This window comes from Notolabrus celidotus, chromosome 21 (genome assembly GCF_009762535.1).
Source record: "Notolabrus celidotus isolate fNotCel1 chromosome 21, fNotCel1.pri, whole genome shotgun sequence".
NCBI classification, from domain to species: Eukaryota; Metazoa; Chordata; class Actinopteri; order Labriformes; family Labridae; genus Notolabrus; species Notolabrus celidotus.
Window position 1 is genome coordinate 8,513,698 of NC_048292.1, and position 21,250 is coordinate 8,534,947.

General features: G+C 38.8%; 2 protein-coding genes across 3 annotated transcripts in view; one reads left to right on the plus strand and one right to left on the minus strand.

Annotated features, from left to right (window-relative positions):
* nampt1 (nicotinamide phosphoribosyltransferase 1) overlaps positions 1-15,948 on the minus strand; it is a 31,058-nt gene extending 15,110 nt beyond the window's left edge. Inside the window, exons 1-4 of the mRNA XM_034673471.1 lie at positions 15,784-15,948; positions 4,716-4,872; positions 1,728-1,831; positions 619-747 (exon numbers count right to left, since the gene is read on the minus strand). Coding sequence (XP_034529362.1) covers positions 619-747; positions 1,728-1,831; positions 4,716-4,872; positions 15,784-15,837 — 444 coding nt within the window. The 5' untranslated portion in view covers positions 15,838-15,948. The remainder of the gene's footprint in view (positions 1-618; positions 748-1,727; positions 1,832-4,715; positions 4,873-15,783) is intronic.
* A 4,615-nt stretch (positions 15,949-20,563) lies between these two features.
* Positions 20,564-21,250, plus strand: part of gsap (gamma-secretase activating protein) — a 46,442-nt gene continuing 45,755 nt past the window's right edge. For both annotated transcript variants that reach the window (XM_034673423.1, XM_034673424.1), the window contains exon 1: positions 20,564-20,929. In XM_034673423.1, the coding sequence (XP_034529314.1) occupies positions 20,842-20,929 (88 nt within the window). In that variant the 5' untranslated portion in view covers positions 20,564-20,841. The remainder of the gene's footprint in view (positions 20,930-21,250) is intronic.

Below are 21,250 nucleotides of genomic sequence, written 5' to 3' on the forward strand. Positions count from 1 at the left end.
TTGGTACTTATGCATGTCTTTCCTACAGTTACAGCTTATCTCTGAGCAGGAATTAAGTAATAAGCGATGAGAAGACTGTAATTCAGTGAGATTTAAAGAGGGATAAGAGGTGTCATTGGGCATGCTGCCAAGATAAAAAGTTTATTGCTTATTCTTTTTTTTCTATGCAATTAAAAGGAAATAATGTTGCAAATACACTTGTCTTTTAATCAATAATCAATTAAGTTAATCATTAAAAGTGACTGATGTGCCTGGCAGTGTAGTTAAACAGCCGTAAGGGTAGCACATTAAAATGAACACTGTCGTATGAGGGCAGATGGGGTGAAAATCTTTAAATGGCTTTCTGTTTGCCAAAGCTAATCTAGAGCTGAAGACAAGTACTGTTCAAGTGATTATATATCGCATTTCAATTAAGTTGGAGGACTGAAAAGGAGATCTCAGGCTCTAAAGTAGCTTGAGTTCCACTTCTCAACAATGGAACCAAAAGCATCTTTCAGCCTGACCCCACCCAGTTTGATAATTGAACAATACTCTTTTCATATCGTTTCGTATCTCCACCCTCGGGAATCAACCCCGCTATCTATTCACTACCCAGAAGAAAAAACAAAACAAGCGTACCTCCACCCAGTTGGTGAGCCAGTAGCATTCAGGGTCCGTGCTCTCCACCGTGAACAAAACATTGCCTCGAGGGATGACACTCCCCTCCGGCACGGCCTTGATTTCAATAGGCAGGTGTCCGTTGTATTTCTGGAAACACAAAGACACGATTATATGCAAAGTCATCCCGCCAAGAATCTGAATTACACTGTAGAAGCGTTCGCATTTTATCACAATGATGACCCGAAAATGAGACAAGAGTGATTTATATTTGGACGCGATACAGCTTGTAGTGAGACTTCACCTTCAGGTGTGCTTCACACCTGAAGGTGCTGTGTGGAAAGGCAGTGGGACCTGAGAGTTCTCGCTTTACAATACTGGTTTGACACAATCTGTTTTTCCCTTTGTGTGTTTACCACAAATTACTGCTAAAGGTAGACAACAGTTGCACCCTTGTGTGTGATAGTGTGTAAATTATCAGCATGATATAACGCAGGATGTGAAAAAAACAAGGCTGCAAAGTTATGATGTAATTAAGCAATGTGTGAAGAGGATACTGCAGTGTGCTCTCTCCAAGGTGCTGAAACAGTAACTCTTAATAATAACAGAAACAGAGAGTATGCACATTTTCTATTTCACATACATTGATTCATTTGTCGTATTTGACATATATTAACTCTTTCACTGTCTCAGCTTTTCTTTTATTTCCAAAATTATAATTGCTAGCCTCCGAGACATCACTGAAAACTTTGGTTATTTTTGGCCCTACTTCACAAAAGCAGGATGTAACCCTGAAGAGGTTGAGTTTTTATGATCAAAAACTGTTACAAAAACATTCCAACATTGGAACACACTGTATGTGTGGGTGTGTGTGTGTGATTTAAAGCCTCTCTGATAAAAGACACACTGCCTGCAGAATGTTTCATGTGCAAACATTAAAGTGTGCACCTGTGTGTGTTTATACCCGCATCCCCAGTTCCAACTCCCTGCTTTTTCCTTAATGAATCACTACTTGGAAAGTAACCCTCTTGGAAAACAAACCAGATATGTCTTTAAAAAAATGTTTCAATTACTACAAAATATAAACATTAAAAAAAATGATTTTCTAGCCATTCTATAAAGTGTCTCACCTCCAAAATGTAATTCCACCCCTTCTCGTTGAAAACGTCATCCTGGAAATGTTCTCTGTATACCTCCTTTGCCTCCTGGATCTTCTCTGGAGTCACTACCTTACCTTGAGGGGATTAAAGAGGAGAGGGAGACATTAAGAAATGAAGAGGAAGAGGAAAGAATGCTGACACACAAAAGGTGCAAAGGGAGATGTTTGAGAAAATCAAACCAATAGAAACCAACCCTGACCCGGTGCGATGGGTCAGGGATGGTCTGGGATCTGTTGGGACCACTTTGCGTGGTTCCGATTAAAACTGATTGTGTGATCCACAGATTGCCGGAATATCTACCATGAAGGTGTACATTAAAAAATGGTGGCTGACTTTTACAGTCTTTTCTCTGCTTCAAATCATCACTACTAGCAAGAAGAAGATGCTTCTCTGTGTGTGTGTGTTAGCCCTGCCTTGGAATGCTCTGAGTGTGTGAGTGAGGGGAAAGAGTGGCGTAGTCTTCAGAGATCGATTAGCAGAACAATTAAAAACACGATGAGTAACTGCTGCACTAAGGGGGTGATTGCCATTGTAGGCACCTTCAGATGACACCAGAAATCCCATGCATAAGAAGTAGGGTTGCAAAATTCTGGGAATTTTCAAAGTTGGAAACTTTCCATGGGAATAAACGGGAATAAACCAGGAATTTACTAAATTGAAGGTTGGCTCTTAATAGGGAACTTAAATATAGTTTGGGGAAAATATATTTTAGCATAATCCTGACTAAAACAACCAGATTTCATGCAGTTGAATATCTATGCTATTCCTCAATCACATGCACATAGCACACTGCTTACTGCAGGGCTATTGAGACCACGCCCCCTACATGCACTGTGCATTCCTCCATCACATGCACAGATAATTTCTAGAATCCTGCAGAGGCTAGGTTTGAGAAGCTTGAGGGAAGATGCTTTTTTATTAGCATGTTGAATGGGACTTTGTTAGGATTGCATTTTTGTTAATTTTTGAATGGGTTGGGTCGGGGGGGATGAGTAATATTTAACTCAACATTGTTGATTAAAATATTTAACACTTGATAAAGTTCTACTTACAAATAAATCTATTGTAATTGTCTTATTTCGGAAGGACCTGTGCTTATAACAACAAATATGTATGTTTGGATATGATACCTTTCCATTAAATTACCCTCAATTCCCATAAATCCCATGGAAAGTTTCCAATTTGGAATATTTCCAAAATTCCCCAGCTTAACTTCCCATGGAAATTTACCGGAAATGTTCCACCCCTTTGCAACCCTAATAAGAAGTCTTTGTTCTGACACAAACACAGACCAAGTTTTTGTCTTGTACAAATAAACCACCATCAAAAATACCACATCAGACTTCCATCAAATATAAATGAATGTCTATTTTTGGGTTGAGGTGGCATTGTCTTCATTATTGCCCTAGGACCTCAAATTGTCCAGTAAAAGGACACAGATGCCCAAAACCCCCAGTGAAATCACAAGTTTGTTAGTGTTCAGTAATTTATGACTTTGTCTTTGTGTCATTCAAACAAACAAGATATAAAAGGGTCAATGACGAGCTGAACCGGTGGTTGTACTATCCAGGAAAGTTGTTTCCCCATTTCCACTCTCTTAGAATAGCTACGCTAACCGGCCACCTGCAGAGCATGATGTAAGCCACACAGACATAAAGGTGATATTAACTTTGAAATCTAACTCTTAGCTAGCAAGCATATATTCCAAAATATCTTACATGGCTTGATTTGTTTTCTTTTAAACACTTTGGTGAGATAGGTTTTTGAATTTGTCACCCTCTTTCATGTTTCCTACACACTGCTACACAAAAGACGGTAAACTGACTTCTTTTTCTAAGATTCTTAAAATGTTCTGAGTTTAAAATGTAACTAAAAAATGTTTCATCAGGCTAAAGCTCCACATAGTTCCATGTTTTTTACACCAAAAGGCAAACACAAGTTCTGCTTTCAATATCACAACAGCACAGTCAGCGTTACGATTAAAAATTCATCATGTGACTCAGTCGAGAAGAATCACGATGCACACTTCTGGTTTCACAAGTTGAAGGATCAAGGATGCATCTCTAATGGTCGGCCTAATCACTGGGCTCCAAGGGGCGCTCTGCGCAGGCAGCTGGCTTCTCTCACGCAGACGGTGAAAGAGCAGCTGTGCTTTTGTCTTCCCTCTCTCTGTTCTCCCTGGTCTCTCCCTGCACCTCTGCTACAGCACCATGAAATCCTTTTAAGAGACAGGAGGGAGATGCTGTCTTTTTCCTCTCTCTTTCCACTTCTTCTTTCTCGGTCTCTCTTGCACTCTCTCATGCCCCTCAGGATCAGCCTAACTAACTTAAACATCCACCTTTACAGACTCCAGTTAATGAGAGCACAGGCTGCATTGTGTGTATTAAACTCCTCTGGCTTTTTGTTATGCTCTATACAGTCTAATCAACGTGAAGCACATTGTAACCAGACTGTTGCTGCACCTGCCCTGCTGGAGTGTCCTTGAGCAATGCACTGAATCTTGAGTAGTTGGAGGCGTGCGGTTCTGCAGCTGACCCTGCACTGCTCTGACCTTGTCCTGGAGGGGGGGAGGGAGTGAGGGAGTAAAAAGATAAAATGCTCCCAAGAGGGACAAATAATGCATCACAAAAGGCTTCTGGTATGCGCCCTGGTTGCAAAGCAGGCAACAGTAGAATACTGTTAGTCTATGCTCGGGTTATGTAATCCAAATACCCTTATTTCATTTGTGAAGTTGACTGGAAACACATTTGTCTTTACACAAACATCCTGGAGAATCATTAATAAAGGTGGGTGCTTCACAGGGCTGCAAACCTGCAAGCTGCAGAGTCATTAAGTCAGCCAGTGCTTGTTACAGAGGAGCTATGGCTGGGTACTGCTAAAGGGCAGTTCTATTTCATTTACAAAACAAATCAGGAGGTCCTGCGGTGCAGCAGAGGTGGAATCTGGGTACTGACTTACCTTTGAGGTACTTGTGGAGGATGTACTGTAGGCCGTAGAAGACAGTTTTCTCATATTTGACTTTTCTGCTTTTGCTGGGGTCTGTCCTCTTCTCACGGCACTCGAAGTAGGAGTACACTTTACTCGTGTTGGGGGGGTACTGTTTGTAATGTGTTACCTGCAGAGACAAGGGGGAAATCAGCATGGACACAAGAAAAAAACAGATCTAAAATTACATTAAAAAGGCATTTACACATGAAACAACTTCAACATCTTGACTGATATTAAGGGCCAATATCAAGGGCCGATATCAAGGACCGATATTAAGGGCCAACATCAAGGGCTGATATTAAGGGCTGATACTAAGGGCTGATATCAAGGGCTGATATTAAGGGCCGATGACAAGGACAGATGTTATGGAACGATACCAAGGGCCGATACCAAGGGCCGATACCAAGGGCCGATATCAAGGGTCGATATCAAGGGTCGATATCAAGGGTCGATATCAAGGGCCGATATCAAGGGCAGATATTTAGTGCCTTTATCAAGGGCCGATATCAAGGGTCGATATTAAGGGCCGATATCACGGACCGATATCAAGGGCCGATATCAAGGGTCAATATTAAGGGCTGATATCACGGGCCGATATCAAGGGCCGATATCAAGGACCAATGTTAAGGGCCTGCAACCTGCATGTCGCTGATCTTTTACACAGACTGTCATTTATTTGATGCGACACTACTTATCAACGTCGGCAGGTGATGAGGGGTACGACAATTCGTTGATGATGTCGACAAAAATCGATGACAAAATGAGTTGCTTAAAAAAAATGTATGCTGTGTGGACATAACACAGTTTTCTGGAGTTGAATTGCTAGGGAGTGAGACACTTTGCATTCTTACTATCTTTGCTGAGAGTGGTGCTTGCAAAACAGCACCTGGGGAGCAACAGGTAAACAAAACGTAGCAAAATAAATGTACTGAGGAGGAGAACACAAGGTGTAGGGAGTAGGAAAGGATGACCTGTGCTAAAATTGGGTAACACTTGTATGACAATGTGCTATTTAACACATTCCCAGATCTTAATTATGGGAAATATTGTTCATCACATTTGGATTCACAGTACGTGTGGTAAACTGTATTCTTGAAAATACAGTCTAAACCTCAGACACAAAGTAACAGTGCTGGCAGTGTGCCCATGCTTTGATGGCACCAAACCCAAACAACAAATACACACATGACCGCAACTCCAGCAGTATGACTAATGAGAAAACTCATGATTATGGTCTACTCTATGTGGACTCTTCTTTACTTCAGGGTATTAAAGGAAATGAGCTCTGGACGTCCAAAATGAGCCTCAGGAGACTTAATCTGGCATATTTCATTAATAAGGTTCATATACTGCACTTAACAAGTGAACACAGAGTGATTGAATACAGTTGGTAGGAGTTTAGGGTTATCTACCTAAACCAAACATGTACGTTACAAGTAGAGGTGGGCGATTTTGAAAAAGATGTTATCAGGATAAATATCAAATCATTATTTCATCTAAATTTAAAGGCAGATTTTTGCCCGAGTGAAAGTTGAAGACGGTTTGTTAGCTTGAGTGTGGGTTAAGTTCTCTGATAAACTTCTTGAATACCTGATTTTTGACGGTGCTAACAGGAAGCAGGTCTTTTGTGTAAGAGGAGATTTCTGTGAAGTTTTAGTTTGTAAATTCTTATTTCTTTCAAGATCATTTCCATAATTTGCTCTAAATTTACAACAAAAATATATCAAATTGTGTACTGTGTATATCGAACATGTGCTATATTTATACTGAGAAAGATTATATCATGATAATTATCATTATTGAATTATCGCCCAGCCCTAGTTACAAGACATCCACATCTTCTAATATTTTCACATTGCAAAACAGGCAGAACTGTGTGTTCTATTAAGTCTGTAGGGTTACACAGCTCATAGTGTAAAACACTGGGTAGTAACATATTTCACAGGAACTGACAAAACCTCTTGAGTATATGTTGTAACACCTTGCAGATTAGATGTCGAGTCTGCTTTAAGCATTGCAAGATAACATGGAGAAATGTAACCTGCACATTTGGCTCCATTACATCTTATCAAATTTTCTTTAATTTTTCTTTTGCGGCAGTTTCAAGAAAACATTTCTAGGCAGCAAATCAAATTTTCCAGCTTGGTAATGGAGCAGAATTCAGCAGCTCACTCTGAACACAGTTGAGACTCAGGGTCACCCAACTCCAAAGTTAAAGGAGCTCTGTCATTGTGGCATTTTATCAGCAATGATAGCAAACATTCCAGTCCAGCAATAGAAATAATAGTCACTAAATGTCACAATCTAGGCGAGGCATGTCAGACTTACCCCACACTTTCATATCATCTTTGGTTCATTATTCCACTTTGAATGTGTGTGTGTGTGTGTGCACCGACCATTATAACCATGACTGTAGAGCTTGAGACTTGTCCAGGCATGTTTTGCACAGGAAGAATAAACAATGTGAAAGGGACTACACAAACACATCAAGCAAACAGGCTCAGAGTCAACTGTAGACATCTGGCCTTCAATTAAATCCCAAATGAGTCAAAGGGTCACCGCAGAGTACACCGGGGCATTTTAGGGTCAATTTCCCCAAAACAAGGTTGAATATCCATGAAGAACAAAACTTGAAAAGCTTTCAAAGACACAAGCAAGCAAGCAGAACTGAGAGAGGAAAAATACCACTTCTAGCTGAATAATTCATTGTTGAAGGAAGTGAAAGACCTGAAACATGACTCAAGAGGGTTTTTTTTGTCATTAGTCTAAAACCTTGTGAAAACACATTATGCTGTATCATTTTCATTACATTGAGATTATATTTAAACTACAGGTGTAATAACCGATAACAAGGCTTAAAGGCTGGGACACACTCACTGTCATTCCCTTCACGCAGAAGAGAAGAGATAAATGTCAATGAACTACTCAGTTTCTTTGACCCGCGTCTCTGTCCTGTCCCGTGAGCTTTCGAGGACTCAAAATAGAGTGGACACACACAACATGACACTAGGCCTGACCACGTGTGTGTGTGCGTGTGTGCAAACATTCACCGGGGAATAAAAATGCACACACGCAAACACTGTTTCAAAATCACAAAACCAGTATCGATTTACAGGCACACGAACCAAAAGCTGCTTTAACCTTTATCATCCAAGGATATCATTCATTAATCATCTATAACAGTGTATTAATCATCTATAAGTGTATTAATCATCTATAACAGTGTATTAATCATCTTTAAGTGCATTGATCATCTATAACTATGTAATAATCATCTATAACAGTGTATTAATCATCTATAACAATGTACTAATCGTCTACAAGTGTATTAATCATCTAACAGTGTATTAATCATCTATAACAGTGTATTAATCATCTAACGGTGTATTAATCATGTTTAAGTGCATTGATCATCTATAACAGTGTATTAATCATCTTTAAATGTATTGATCATCTATAAAAGTGTAATAATCATCTACAAGTGTATTAATCATCTATAACAGTGTATTAATCATCTATAAGAGTGTAATATTCATCTCTAACAGTGTATTAATCATCTTTAAGTGTATTGATCATCTATAAAAGTGTAATAATCATCTCTAACAGTGTATTAATCATCTATAACAGTAATAATCATCTACAAGTGTATTAATCATCTATAACAGTGTATTAATCATCTCTAACAGTGTAATATTCATCTATAACAGTATTAATCATCTATAACAGTGTATTAATCATCTTTAAGTGTATTGATCATCTATAAAAGTGTAATAATCATCTCTAACAGTGTATTAATCATCTATAACAGTGTAATAAGCGTCTACAAGTGTATTAATCATCTATAACAGTGTAATAATCATCTATAACAGTGTAATAACACACTGAACTAACAACTGTTGTAGCTCCTGTTAATGGTTGCTATGTTATGCTACACAGCTCTACTACCTAGATGTAAACAAACACAGATGGCGGATGGCACATCCTAGCATGACCGCAGTTTAGCTTGATATAGAAACTGGAGTTAAAGTTGTATGAAGGCTTTGACAGGTTGAACAGGCAGATAACCAATCAGCTAGCACAGACATGTGGATGTTAACCTGCGAGGGTGACTGAAGGCTGGTGGTGCAATTTCTGCTAGTGTTAGTCAGACTCTGCCAACCAATTCAACTGCAGACTCTGTGTTCCCGTCTCTAGCCCAGGGGTCCAGCTCGCTCGGCTGGAAGTGAAGCTTCCACAAAAACTGCTCTCCCTGGTGGCTGGCTGCAGTATAGGTCAAAAACTCCGTCTCCCCCATTCATTTGAATGGGGCTGCAGTCAAACTTCAAAAAATAAATAGATATTGTACGAATGTTTCTCACATCCGTATGCTGTGGTGATATGAAGTTATTATTTGACTGTTTTGTATTCAAGGCCTGTTTTTTCTGAAAAGTTTCTTTTTGGGTTAGTTATCAGAGGTTAAAAAACTGGGTTTTACTTCAAGATTCACTTTGATTGACAGCTGCCGTGAAGAGAAACTCCATAGGATCTCGTGACGGTACGCTGTAGGGCAGAGCTCGTTACAGTGGCAACACACAAATTACCATGGCAACACAAATTCTCTACTGCGCAGACTCTGGCTGCACAAAAATTTGCAAGATGGCAGGGTTCTGGGACGGGATATTTTGGCTTCAAAACCGTTCAATGGTAAAAGGCGGAGCAACGCTGTCCATTTTATATACAGTCTATGGTCTAGCCGTGTTGAATAATCTGTGTTGAATAAACTGTGTTGAATTTTGACTGATCCATGAGTGTTTTGTAGCCTAGTGGGTTAGTTGGACCAAAACCTCTGCCTTTCCTCATGACTAGGAAATTAATCAGAACATCCCTGGTGGAGACCAAATCAGAACTGAAACTGGAGTCAAATTTAGATCTAGGTTAATCAGGTGACAAAAATCCAACTAATTGCTGGTGCTTGAATGTAGACTTGAATGTATAGATCAATCTCTAGCTCAGTGTCAGATTTCTCACTGGAGAAAAAACACTTATCTTTTCTCCCATGAAATCCCTGATAGCAGTGAGGTTATCAAAAGTTCAACACCATTACAATAAATTTTACAGACTGAAATATAGACACATACCCGCTACTATCTATAAAGGAACAGGACTCTTCAGGGCATAAGTTTTATCCTTTTCAAACATTCTTTCCAATTCTCTGTTGCTCTTAAACATTTTACTGCTGGGTCTGGAACAAAGTGTGTAGGATTGTATGTCTGGACACACAAAATCCCAATACGGCCACCAGAAAGGAGGATTCTCAGGTGTTTCTTTTCAAACAGCACAGCATCAAACGCATGCAGCTGCTACCTGTTTGGCATATTGATCAATGGGAGCATCTCATTAACTAACCATCACAGGTTCAACCCTGTAGTACCCCAAGCAATGCAAACCTCTTCCCGGCAGAATCTCACACCTCAAGGGTGTGGACTGCTCTGGGTTTCAGGGCAAAAAAAAAAGGTCACATTTTATAAAATGTGTTCACATACTGATGATTCTGTGTTATGATGTCTCTTTGAAAAAGGTGCAAGTAAACAAGACACGACAGGCACTTCTACCCTTTAGGATGTTCAAATCTGATGGACTCCTCGTGCCAACAAAACCCACCAGCTTGTGTGTGTGTGTGTGTGTGTGTATGTGTGTGTGTGTGTTTCCAGACAATAGGCAAGCTTGGCTGTGGGGCTGTGTTTCTCTGTTCAGTTAAAGAGACGGAACACAAAGGCATTCAGGTGCCGCTCAGTTTCCTGTCCTGTGAACAAAGTGAATGCTTCTGGTTGGTTTGCGAGTTAGTCAAGTAAGCTGCTCGCAATTCCCCCCGCTCTCGCTACAATGGTTATCACACAGTCATGAGTGAACATGATACGTGCACAGAAGCTGCTTTTAGGCAACAACACATACCAAAACACAGATATGGCATTTATGGACATGGTACACAGGTATGAAAGCTCTGGTCAGCTGTTTCTAGATGAATGTCTGGGTGGCTCTGTATTTGGTTGACCTCTTTTTTTGTAACTCAACTGATTGAGCAAACAAAAACAACAGTCACTTTTAAAAGTGCAAAACATGCTTGCCTAACCTGGCATAGACTACTCATTAAACTTGACAAGTGTCCCAATGTTCCTCTTTATCATAGACTGAATAAAACGTGGACATAGTCTCAGTGATGTCACACATTGGTTCCTGAAGATGCCTCTTTAAGCCCAAAGATGGCAGCAGTGTTGCCAGATTGGGTTGGATTGGGCAGGTTAAAATGGGCTTAAGAGATGAGTTGGGTGTATTTTTATTGCATGATTAATTACAGCATATTTAAAATATATGTCCAGAAATTTTTATTTTTTTTAATCCAATGATGTCATATCTCGTCACTAAGAACATCATTCTGGTAAGAGGAGGTATGAGTTATCCAGCTGCCGCATACTGTGTAACAACTGCATCTCAACTATAGACTGTATAAAATATGGATGTAGTATCCATGGCGTCAACCATCTGTTTCTGGGGAGCTGTTTTGAGGCCAATCATCTGCGGGAGCCATATTGGAAATGCTAAACTCGACCTAACTTCTGTTAAGCTAGTGTGATGTAAAGGAGGTGGGCTTTGAGCCTCCTAGCCAACAGCTCCAGTGTTCCCGCCTGTCAATCAAGTCAGCTGTGTCTCTCATTGGAAGATTCGTAATCTCAATATCTTAGAAATTGAAAAAAATGCATCCCTTACAGCGTGTGCCGATCGTGAAATTAGCTATCCAGCGGCAACCTCCGGTCTAAAATTATGAGTCCAATGCAGAAGTACTAAAAACTGCAATTTGTTGAGGATCCGCTTGATGCTGACTTCGGAAGTACCTGCAACCACATACACACCAGAAACCTTGTGAAGCCAAGGTTTGAAGCCTATTGCCAGTGGTTGCCATATTGTAATACTGAATAAACCAACCTTTGGTCAATCCAGTAAGACGCAAAGACAGAGTTCAGGCAGGCTCTTTAGCCTCTTTGCTAACAGCTATAGGGTACCCGCCTGTCAATCAAATCAGCTGGGCCGTTATTTAGGAAAAACCTGGAAGTTTAATGTCTTAAAAAATAATGAGTAATAAAAAAATTCACCCACCCGTACAGTGTGTGACATCAGAGAAATTAGCTATACAGACCACAACTGTTTAACTAGGCTGTAAACCTTGCTGTAAAGATCGAATGGGTGTGTATGTGGTTTCCGGTGTTTCTGCAGTCAGCCTCCAGCGAATACTCGATGAACTGCAGTTTATAACACTTGGTGTGTCCTTGTGCAAGATGTAAGCAGAATATATTGTCACTGCATTGATATGAAAAATGATAGTTATCTGCAGTTGTTTCGTTCAGCTAAGTCAGACTTGCCGCTTTTTGAGAGGAAGCATACCTCGGAAAGCCATTTGAGGACTCTTACATTTATATGCTGGGTAACATTCAGTCCAGATGGTGGCAGAAATGCTGCAGTGGTTGTCTGCTACTGTTATTTGTCATTATAAGAGTGATTTATGTGTCTCAAGGCTGGAGGTAGCCGCTTGACCACACCCCTAACCCCTAATTATGTGTGTTGAAAAAAAATCACCCCTGTATAGTTTTTACAAATTTGCAAACAAGGTGTGGAGACCAAAACTGTTTTTGGTACCAGACTGTAAGCATGTTTAAGTATGTGATTAAAATTGGCATAATTAAACCCTAATGGGTTAATGGCCTTTGAAGTCTGCCTCAACTGGAGACTTGGGAAACTGCAGTTTCTTGCACTCCATATTGGTTTCACTTTTCAACAGTCTTATGTTGAAAAGTAACTGCTTATCTTGAGCCTGCCTCTACCTCTATATGACAGGAAACATGTTTTCTTTCAATATTGCACAAAACATAGACATGGTCAGGAAAACAGCTGATCTAAGTGGAGCAAGTAAATGTTACAAACACATTTTGTTTCACGTCTTAAAATGGCAGGAGATAGAGGTGTGGTGTCCATATCAATATACAGTCAGTGGGAACTCATACCTGGAGGCTACCATGATATGTGGTACTAAGCAGGTCTTCAAAAGTGCCCTCCTTTTTTAAAATTATGAATATGTCGATCAGTGACTGTAAAAAAGAACATACAGGACCTCCAGAGTTTCTATGTTTTGTTTACCTTAGATGAGTCAGCATGTTTTACATTTTACTGATTACCTGCCAAAGCTATTTACAATGGTGTTACCTAATGAATCAGAACACCACAGCCAAGGGTATGACTTCTGGGTAAGCTAAAATGGCAATGTCATTTATGTAATAACTCGGGCACCACTTACCCAGAGGTTTTTTTCTTAAGCCTATGACATCTCAGCTCACAGTTAAGTCTGTTTCCCTTAACCACTTCCCTTCAGCAGCTCAGGACTAATCAGCAGTGGTGTTACAAGGAATGGAATGCAAACACACCATCGACTGTTTGAGATCAATACTGTGTGCAGCTCCTGAAACACATACATTCTAAACTCATCCTCAAGCCTACTTTGAATCTTTTCAAATACATGTAAAAATGAAACTACATCAAAATGAAACCAAAACTACAATTCCATGCAAATGAAACACTAACCGTAAGAGCTACATCAAGCAATATTATGAAACTGTGAGGGGTTTCAGGGGGATTTCTGAGCCTGAGTAGCTCCTTTACATGATAAAGCACCTGTCTTACATTCCTCCCTTCAGAAGACCTCACATCAGAATCTCACACCTGGCAGGGAACCAAAATGAGTGCATTAGTGGGCGCAGGTTCATTAAAATATGACATGTCATAAAGGAATTAAGCATTACTCTGGACTCTCAGGAATCCAGGGTCTTTGAACAGAACTAAAGCGTGTGTAGTTAAGATAGACATGTGACAAATACATTTTGCACAATCATCAAACCTATCAGGTTATATAAACTGTTAATATAGTATACTGTGATCTGTTAAATGCCATACTACACACAGAAAGGCATTTGTTTTTGGTGCATTTTTGTCTGCATTTTCCTTTTTGCATTATTAATGCAATCTGTGATTTTTGTTTTACATTTCATCACACATTGCTTGTAATATCTTTTAAAATCAACCACAATTGGTGTCTCGTCTTCCCTCTCCTCTCTCTCTAATGCTGCCCTTCTGTCCCATAGACTGTATGTTCTGTTCCATCAATGCTGTCACATGACTGCTGTACATGACAACAAGCACGGCATCCATTCTCAACGTTCATGCATACATTACTACAAATACTCTCTGTTTACATTGATACCCAGCAGCTGGTTTAGTGACACTACTATCTATAACAAAATACAACAGAAAATGTCATTTCAAGGTGTGGAGAGCTCCACTCCTATGAAAGAGTCAGGTGTCATATGATTAGAGATGTGACGTTGGCGAACAAGTCGGTCTTTTGAACGGCTCTTTTAAGTGAATGATGAGAACTGATTCGCAGTTGCAAGCCGTTCATTTGGGAGCCGTTTTTATATGCAGATTGCCCACGCCGCCTTCACGTGTCACCTGCGTTTGTTCACACTTATTGTCTACACTTCGTTATTGTTTACATTGTTCTGATGTGGATTCGAGTCAAGGAGATCAGACTTGCAGAGTGTTTTATGTCATTACTCAAGACACATTTTTACAGGAAAGCTTGTTTGTGGGTGATTTAATTTAATTTTAGCTCTGATTTTAAGGGGTCTGTTTTTACGTTTGTAGGTTTTTAAAGCTTTTATTTCATTTAAATTTTTAGCGCTTCATTTTGCTTTGCACTTCTTCTTGTTTTTATTGCCCACTGTAAAGCACTTTGTTACTTGTATTGAAAAGTGCTATATACATAAAGCATTATTATGATTATATGATTATATCATAAGAAGCTGAGCTGTTTGTAAAGTAGTTCAGGTGTAGAAACACCAGGTGGGGTAGTACAATTTTGCATTCACATTTTTATAATGTCCTAATTTTTATTCTAGTTGTATTTATATTTTTTAAATACATAAAAATGTATTCTTATTTATTCTTTTTATATTTTTTTTTGTATTGCTAAAATGTTCTTGTGTGGAAAATGTTACAGTAAAGTTGTTTTGAATGAAAGTTATCTGTAGCCTGCGTAGTTTTTATAGTGCCACAAAGTTTTAGGTGTGGGAAAATTCAAAATAGTGATCTCGCTGTTGAAGCATGGGGATATGGAAGCATCTTATTGATTGTTTACAAATGAAATTATAATTAATATTTCAGAATAATTCCCACCTATGGAGTATGTATATTGGTGGGATGTGTAAGTATGAATTATTCTGATCCAGATATAACCTTATAACTGCTACCAGTGATTGCATCCTTGATAAAAACGAGTTACCCCTGGTTGACTTCTAAAGAATAAATAACAATGAGCCAAAGAGCCAGAGTCTTTTGAACGGCTCCTCAAGATCCGGTTCCCTTCAAAGAGCCATAAACCCCATCTCGAGTCATTTCATAGAAGTGCTCTCATTAACTTTCAGTTTTGATTTCTCGTAAGTGACGCATTGGATTTATCTGTGGCTTTAGCTCCATGCTGGCTAACAGGATGCCTGGCTGGGGCTTTTGCAGCTTTTGCCCCATGTGCAGTTCACCGGTCCATCCGCGCAGCACTTGCTAGCTACCGGCTAATATTAGCTTATTTTATGTATCAATCCTCACCTCCAAGTCGGCTAACACGCAAGCTAACACAGCTAGCTGGATGCACACTGTTACTAGCAAAGCCGACAGGGTCCTGGTGAACCTAGTAAACCTGGTACACCCAAAAACTAGCGTTTTTAGAGAACGCCAAGTAGGCTAGCTCAAAGAGGGATGCTACTAGATTTGGTACTCCCCTCTCCTCCTCTTCCACCGGCCCGCTGTGAAGCCTCAATGACGGGCCACTGAGAGCAGTGTGACGGCCTTGGGACTGATGATGAAACCACCTTGACTTTATCAATTTCCACCCATCAGCCGCTCCCCTCCACCCAGCCTTTGCCTCTGCCATAAACCACCACCACCACCACGGATACGGTACCTTGTATGAGTCGGTCGCTAGCATGATGTTGAAGTCGGCGTCTCTGTGCTCCATCTTTGCCCCCTTTGGTTGTGAGTCAGTCGCAGCTGTCAGTGTTGTGTTGCGCGCCGTGCTGCCGGGGGCTCCAGCCTGGTAGTAGAGCTGGGCAGCAGCAGGGGGAAGGACAAGTGGAGGGAACCGGGCGGGGGGAATGTCGTCACCACATTTACGGCGTCACTCGGGTGTACTCGGTTTTACTCGGCCAGCCAACCCGAAGCGACCTCAGCTCGTTTATAACAACGAAGATGAACCACAGAACAAGGAAGGAGAGGCGGACACCAAAGCGTCTAATAATGTCTTATATTATTACTTATAATGACAACTTAACACTTACATTTATCATTTGCTCTTTATTATATGTCATTTGCATCAATGTATTTTAATGCATGATTTAATAGTTTAAGAATGTAATCTTGGGATTTTTTTGTGTCCTTTGGTACACAAAATGTTATAATGAGTGGGCTTCTTTCCGAGATAAGGAACTTTCTTTTGATCGTAGGTTTTGGGTCTCAGACATTCTTACAATTATGCATTTTTATAATTAAATAATATTTTATATAACGGATATCATAGGAACACAACTTCACAAATAATTATTTGTTTCTAAACTATTAAATGTAACACTGCTTGCCACTATATGAGATTTTGCATGATGTTTATGTTTATTTTATTATATGTTGTATGTTATGTTATGTTATTTTATGTTATGTTATGTTATTATATGTTTATTATATTTCATTATATTATTTTATTTTATTATTATGTTTATTTATTACATAATTAAAAGAAAATACACACAAAAAAGAGCTAAAATAAATAATATACTGTGCAGGAAGAGGCAGAAAACTCAGAGAGCTTATTTAAAGCCTCCACCCAAATAGTGTTCTAATATAAAAAATTAATTAAGAAATACTAAATTGAAACTTGTAAAGACAATAGTTGATAATAATAATATAAAAATAATAAAAATAATGATTCATTTTATTTATAGGTCCCTTTCTGGACACTCAAGGTCACCTTACAACATAGCAATAATAAAAGCAACACTCAACAGTAAATAAATACATAAATACATTAGAATAAAGATACAATACTAGGAAAATGATTATTTTTCTTTATTTACCAATATTAATATGAATTACAGTTATTATATCAACACAATTCAAAGTACAAAATGTGAATATGATGTGTATGGAGACCTGTTTATGAATATGTGGTTGAGCATGAGTATAATTAAGTAACAGTGGTTAAAAGGTTTTTCAAGTATCCTTTTTAACATTTTAAAGATTACTCGCCACATTTGAGTAAATATTCCAGAATTTGCTGCCCCTGATGATGACCTAGAACAAGGGACAGAACTGGAGGCTAATAAACAGAGTTAAAGCTTTCAGGGCTTTCATAAAAATATGTGACAGTAACATTTCCAGTCTCATAGCTAACCCCTTTTCTTTGTAGAACTGACAGTAAGAGTACAGTTGAGTAATGGTGGGACCTTTTTACTCTGACGTCCACTAAGGTGTGTTGCACACCTGAAACTGCAGCCTCCTCTACTGCAGGAACACAGTATAGCAGACACATGCCTCTCTTATGTGCAGTTATCAAGCTCAGAAGATGGGGGCAGTGTTGGCCACTAAATGCTTTTACAATTCCTGAAGTGAATCTAGATAAACTCATTAGGTATATGTGTGTTAGCGTACATAAACACAGCTGGGTGCTGTGAGGCCTACCTAAGGTTTCAGGTTCCCAGTACACAGACTATAGATAAATAATAAATTCCATACCTGATTAAAGCCTTACACAACAGGTCTTTATTTATGACAGCTAATAAGACTCCATGAATTTCTAATGAATTTCCCAAAAAACCCATGCACAAATGGAATTGTGAAAAATTTAGTGAAGCTGACAGTCAGAAGAAGAGGTGTAGTCTGACACAAAGAGGGAAAAACCCAGGTTGGAAGTACCAGGCAGTCTTAAGGCTGTAGACAATCTTACACATAACATGACATTCATACAGTACAGAGTAGAATTTGATATTAACATTAAAAGAAGCATAAATAAAAAAAACTCAACTCATGATTTAACAGCCTCTACCTTACCAAACCCAGCCTGTTTAATTGCTGAATTTGGATTGTGTATAAATAAGAATTTATTGCAATATTTGTGTTTCATAGAGCTAAAAAGAATCTCAAAAGAAACACAAGTTTGTCTCGATCAAAGCCCTTAGGCACACAGAGGTGTGTGGTGTTGCTGCAATAATAATGAGCAGAGAAGAAGCCTTCGTTATCACTTGTTTCTTATTGAGGAAACAAGTGTCATGACAAACACAGTCTCTAATGAGTTCAGTTTGGAAAGAGGCAACTACAGCTGTAACAGTCAACAGCATCAAATTAAGAGGATGTCCATTAACATGACCTTTTAAGAATAAATATATTGAGTTTAATATTCAAGGATACATTTGCAGTTACTCTGCATTGTAAATATGACTAAAAAATGAATCACAGGTTAACAGATCTCACATCAAAAACAAAATTTTACTGTTGAAAAAATCAAGGTGGATCATTACTGGCTTGATAAAATGCCTACAAGGGCAGCCAACACCTCATCTTGCCTAACTATGCTTTGTCAGACTAGTTTGGCATGTTATGAGGATTCAGTCTGGCTGCAAATTGAACCAGAGTTCTGGGCTTTGTCCCCCTTGTTTGGATGCATTTCTGCAACTTTGATCCAACAACATGCACTAGCATATCTCCCAATACGCACGGTAATAGATTTGTTTGTCAAAGTGTTTTTTTTTTTTCTGTTTCTCTTCTTGTGTTAGTTTGCTGTTGATCTGTTGGTGACATGTCAACAGATAGCCTACAAAGGAGCAGGGCTTTTTCAGACATCTGCAGGCCTGATATTTTTCTAGGGGATGCATTAAGTACATAAAGACTTTGACCAAATGGACAGAAACTGCTAAATTAATTCCTCGATGCAGCCACTAAACTTGCCTTCATGAATTATTATTATTTTCTCTAAATCAACTTAATATATCAAAGGCAGTTAATGTCATACTGTATTATATTTAAGAGACTATCAGTATATAAAAATGGTTATGCAGTTTATGGTGTACTGTATTAAATTTAAGTGGCTATCAGTTCTCTTCTGCAAAATGACAACTTTATAATCCCCCTTTTAAATAAATAATTCTATGCATAAGCAATATTTCCTGCAGATAAACCCATCACTGCATTGCTTGTGAGAGCTCAATTTGCATGTTGTGTCCTCTCTTCTCCATTTTCAGGTGAAGAGTTTTTAATGAGTCCCTGAGGTAAAAAAATAATGATTGGTTACTCCCATTTATGTTTGTGGATTTATTTCGTCCCACAGCCTTTCCAAATGCAGTGGTTGTTAATTAAATCTTCACAGACTACATGCCAATTGCCTTATTTACCTGTATATATGTCTTCTTTTTTTGAATAAGCAAATAAATGTCTTGAAACATTTGAAAAATAGTAATGATTAAAAAAAAAAACATTACCTAGATAGTTCCCCAGTTTAAATATAACCATTTGGGCTGGTACTCACCAGTGGTGGACAAAGTACACAACTTTATTACTTAACCCTCCTGTTATGTTTAGGGTCAAATTGACCCTTTTTAAAGTTCTAAAATACAAATAAATGTTAAAAGTATTTTTTCTGTATGAAACTTCTTCCGCTTGACTTAATAGGTGAAATCAACATATAAAATGAAAATGGTTGATTTTACATATTTACAACCCCCCCCTGCATGTTTATAGATATATATACTGTTTGACCCGGCAGTCAAAGTGGAGGCTAAAAGCGGTTAGAAGCGTCAAATACTAATTGTTTCTTTGCAACTGTGTGACATATTTCAGCCTAATTACACACACACACACACACACACACACACACACACACACACACACACACACACACACACACACACACACACTTAACATGAATTTTCATTAAGAACAAGTGAGTTATCCTCATTGAACTATGATCTGTGAGAATTAAAGAACACTATAGCACTAGATATTGATTTAAATGGTTAGTAATTGAGTTAATAATGAGATTTAAAAAATGTTAATTTGGGTTTTTTGGGGTTCTGACACTTTGATAATTAAATATGCCCCGGGTCAAATTGACCCAGGAACATTATTGCTGTTCCTGAGAAACGAACATAACAGGAGGGTTAAGTCAAAGTATAGATCTGCCTGGTCAAATATAACTCCAATACAAGTGAAAGTTGCTCTGTCAGATTATTACTTGAGTTAAAGTACTGAAGTACTTGCTTTCAAAAATAATGAAACAGAACTTCCCAAACACATTTTACTGTCTTAGGGAACAGATTTCAGAAAAGAGAAGGAAATTCATGAGCTGACTTCAAAGCTAAAGTAATGGGTAACTAGAACATTGATAGAAATGTAGTGGAGTCAAAAGTACATAATTGTCTTCTGAATGTAGTGGAGTAAAAGTAATAAGTTCCCCAAAAAATAATACTCAAGTAAAGTACAGATACTCAAATAATTCACTTAAGTACAGTACTCAAGTAAATTTACTTTGTTACTGTTCACCACTGGTACTAACCATAGGGGTCACAGATATGACACCACTGTGAGGTACCTTGCCAAGCCTGGAGGTCTCATTCATTCAGCGGAGCGTTGTGACATTCCAATCCGCTGAACTGACGCTTTCCTCGGCCAATGGCAGCGAATCACCCTGCTCCTCTGCTCCCACACGAGGGAGGAGCTAAAACTGTGGAACAATGTGACATTTCCGCATGTCAATAAAATTGTTTCATCTGTGAAAAAAGTGTTTACTGTTCATGAGGAAACACACTCTATTGCTTTCATAATTGCATGTGCCAAAAGTCGCTGTGTTAGGATTTCGGTCACATGATGCTATGGCGGAACAGTCCCCAGCTGCCAGGTGCTGCTTCTTCTTCATAAGGAATCAAATCTGTGTAAGGGAGACATTCTGAGCTGAAAGCTGAGCACAGTGAAGACTTGAAACATGCTGAAGTTAAAACCAAAGTTTGACCTGCACAGAGATGTGGAGTGTGATATCCTGAGGAAGGAAGCGTCGGTCTGCAGGGTGAAAGGTGAGGCGTTCAGGTGCCCATACTAAGGGTTTATTTACTGTAAAACTGTGCTTTGTTAACCTACAAATGCTAACCAAAAGTGTTGGACAGAGTTAATAATACCATAGAAAACTCATTGTCATGACAGAAGACAGAAGTGAGCTGTGTAATAAACTGCTTCCTATTTCCACCAGGGTGTGTTGAGCTTTACAACCTCTTATTTTGGCATGTGAAATCGAAAAAAAAAAAAAAAATCAAAATCTTTATAGAGTAAATGGTTTATATGTATTGACCAGTAGATGGCGCTGGTGGCTCTTGATATTTCATCTTTAGAACCATATT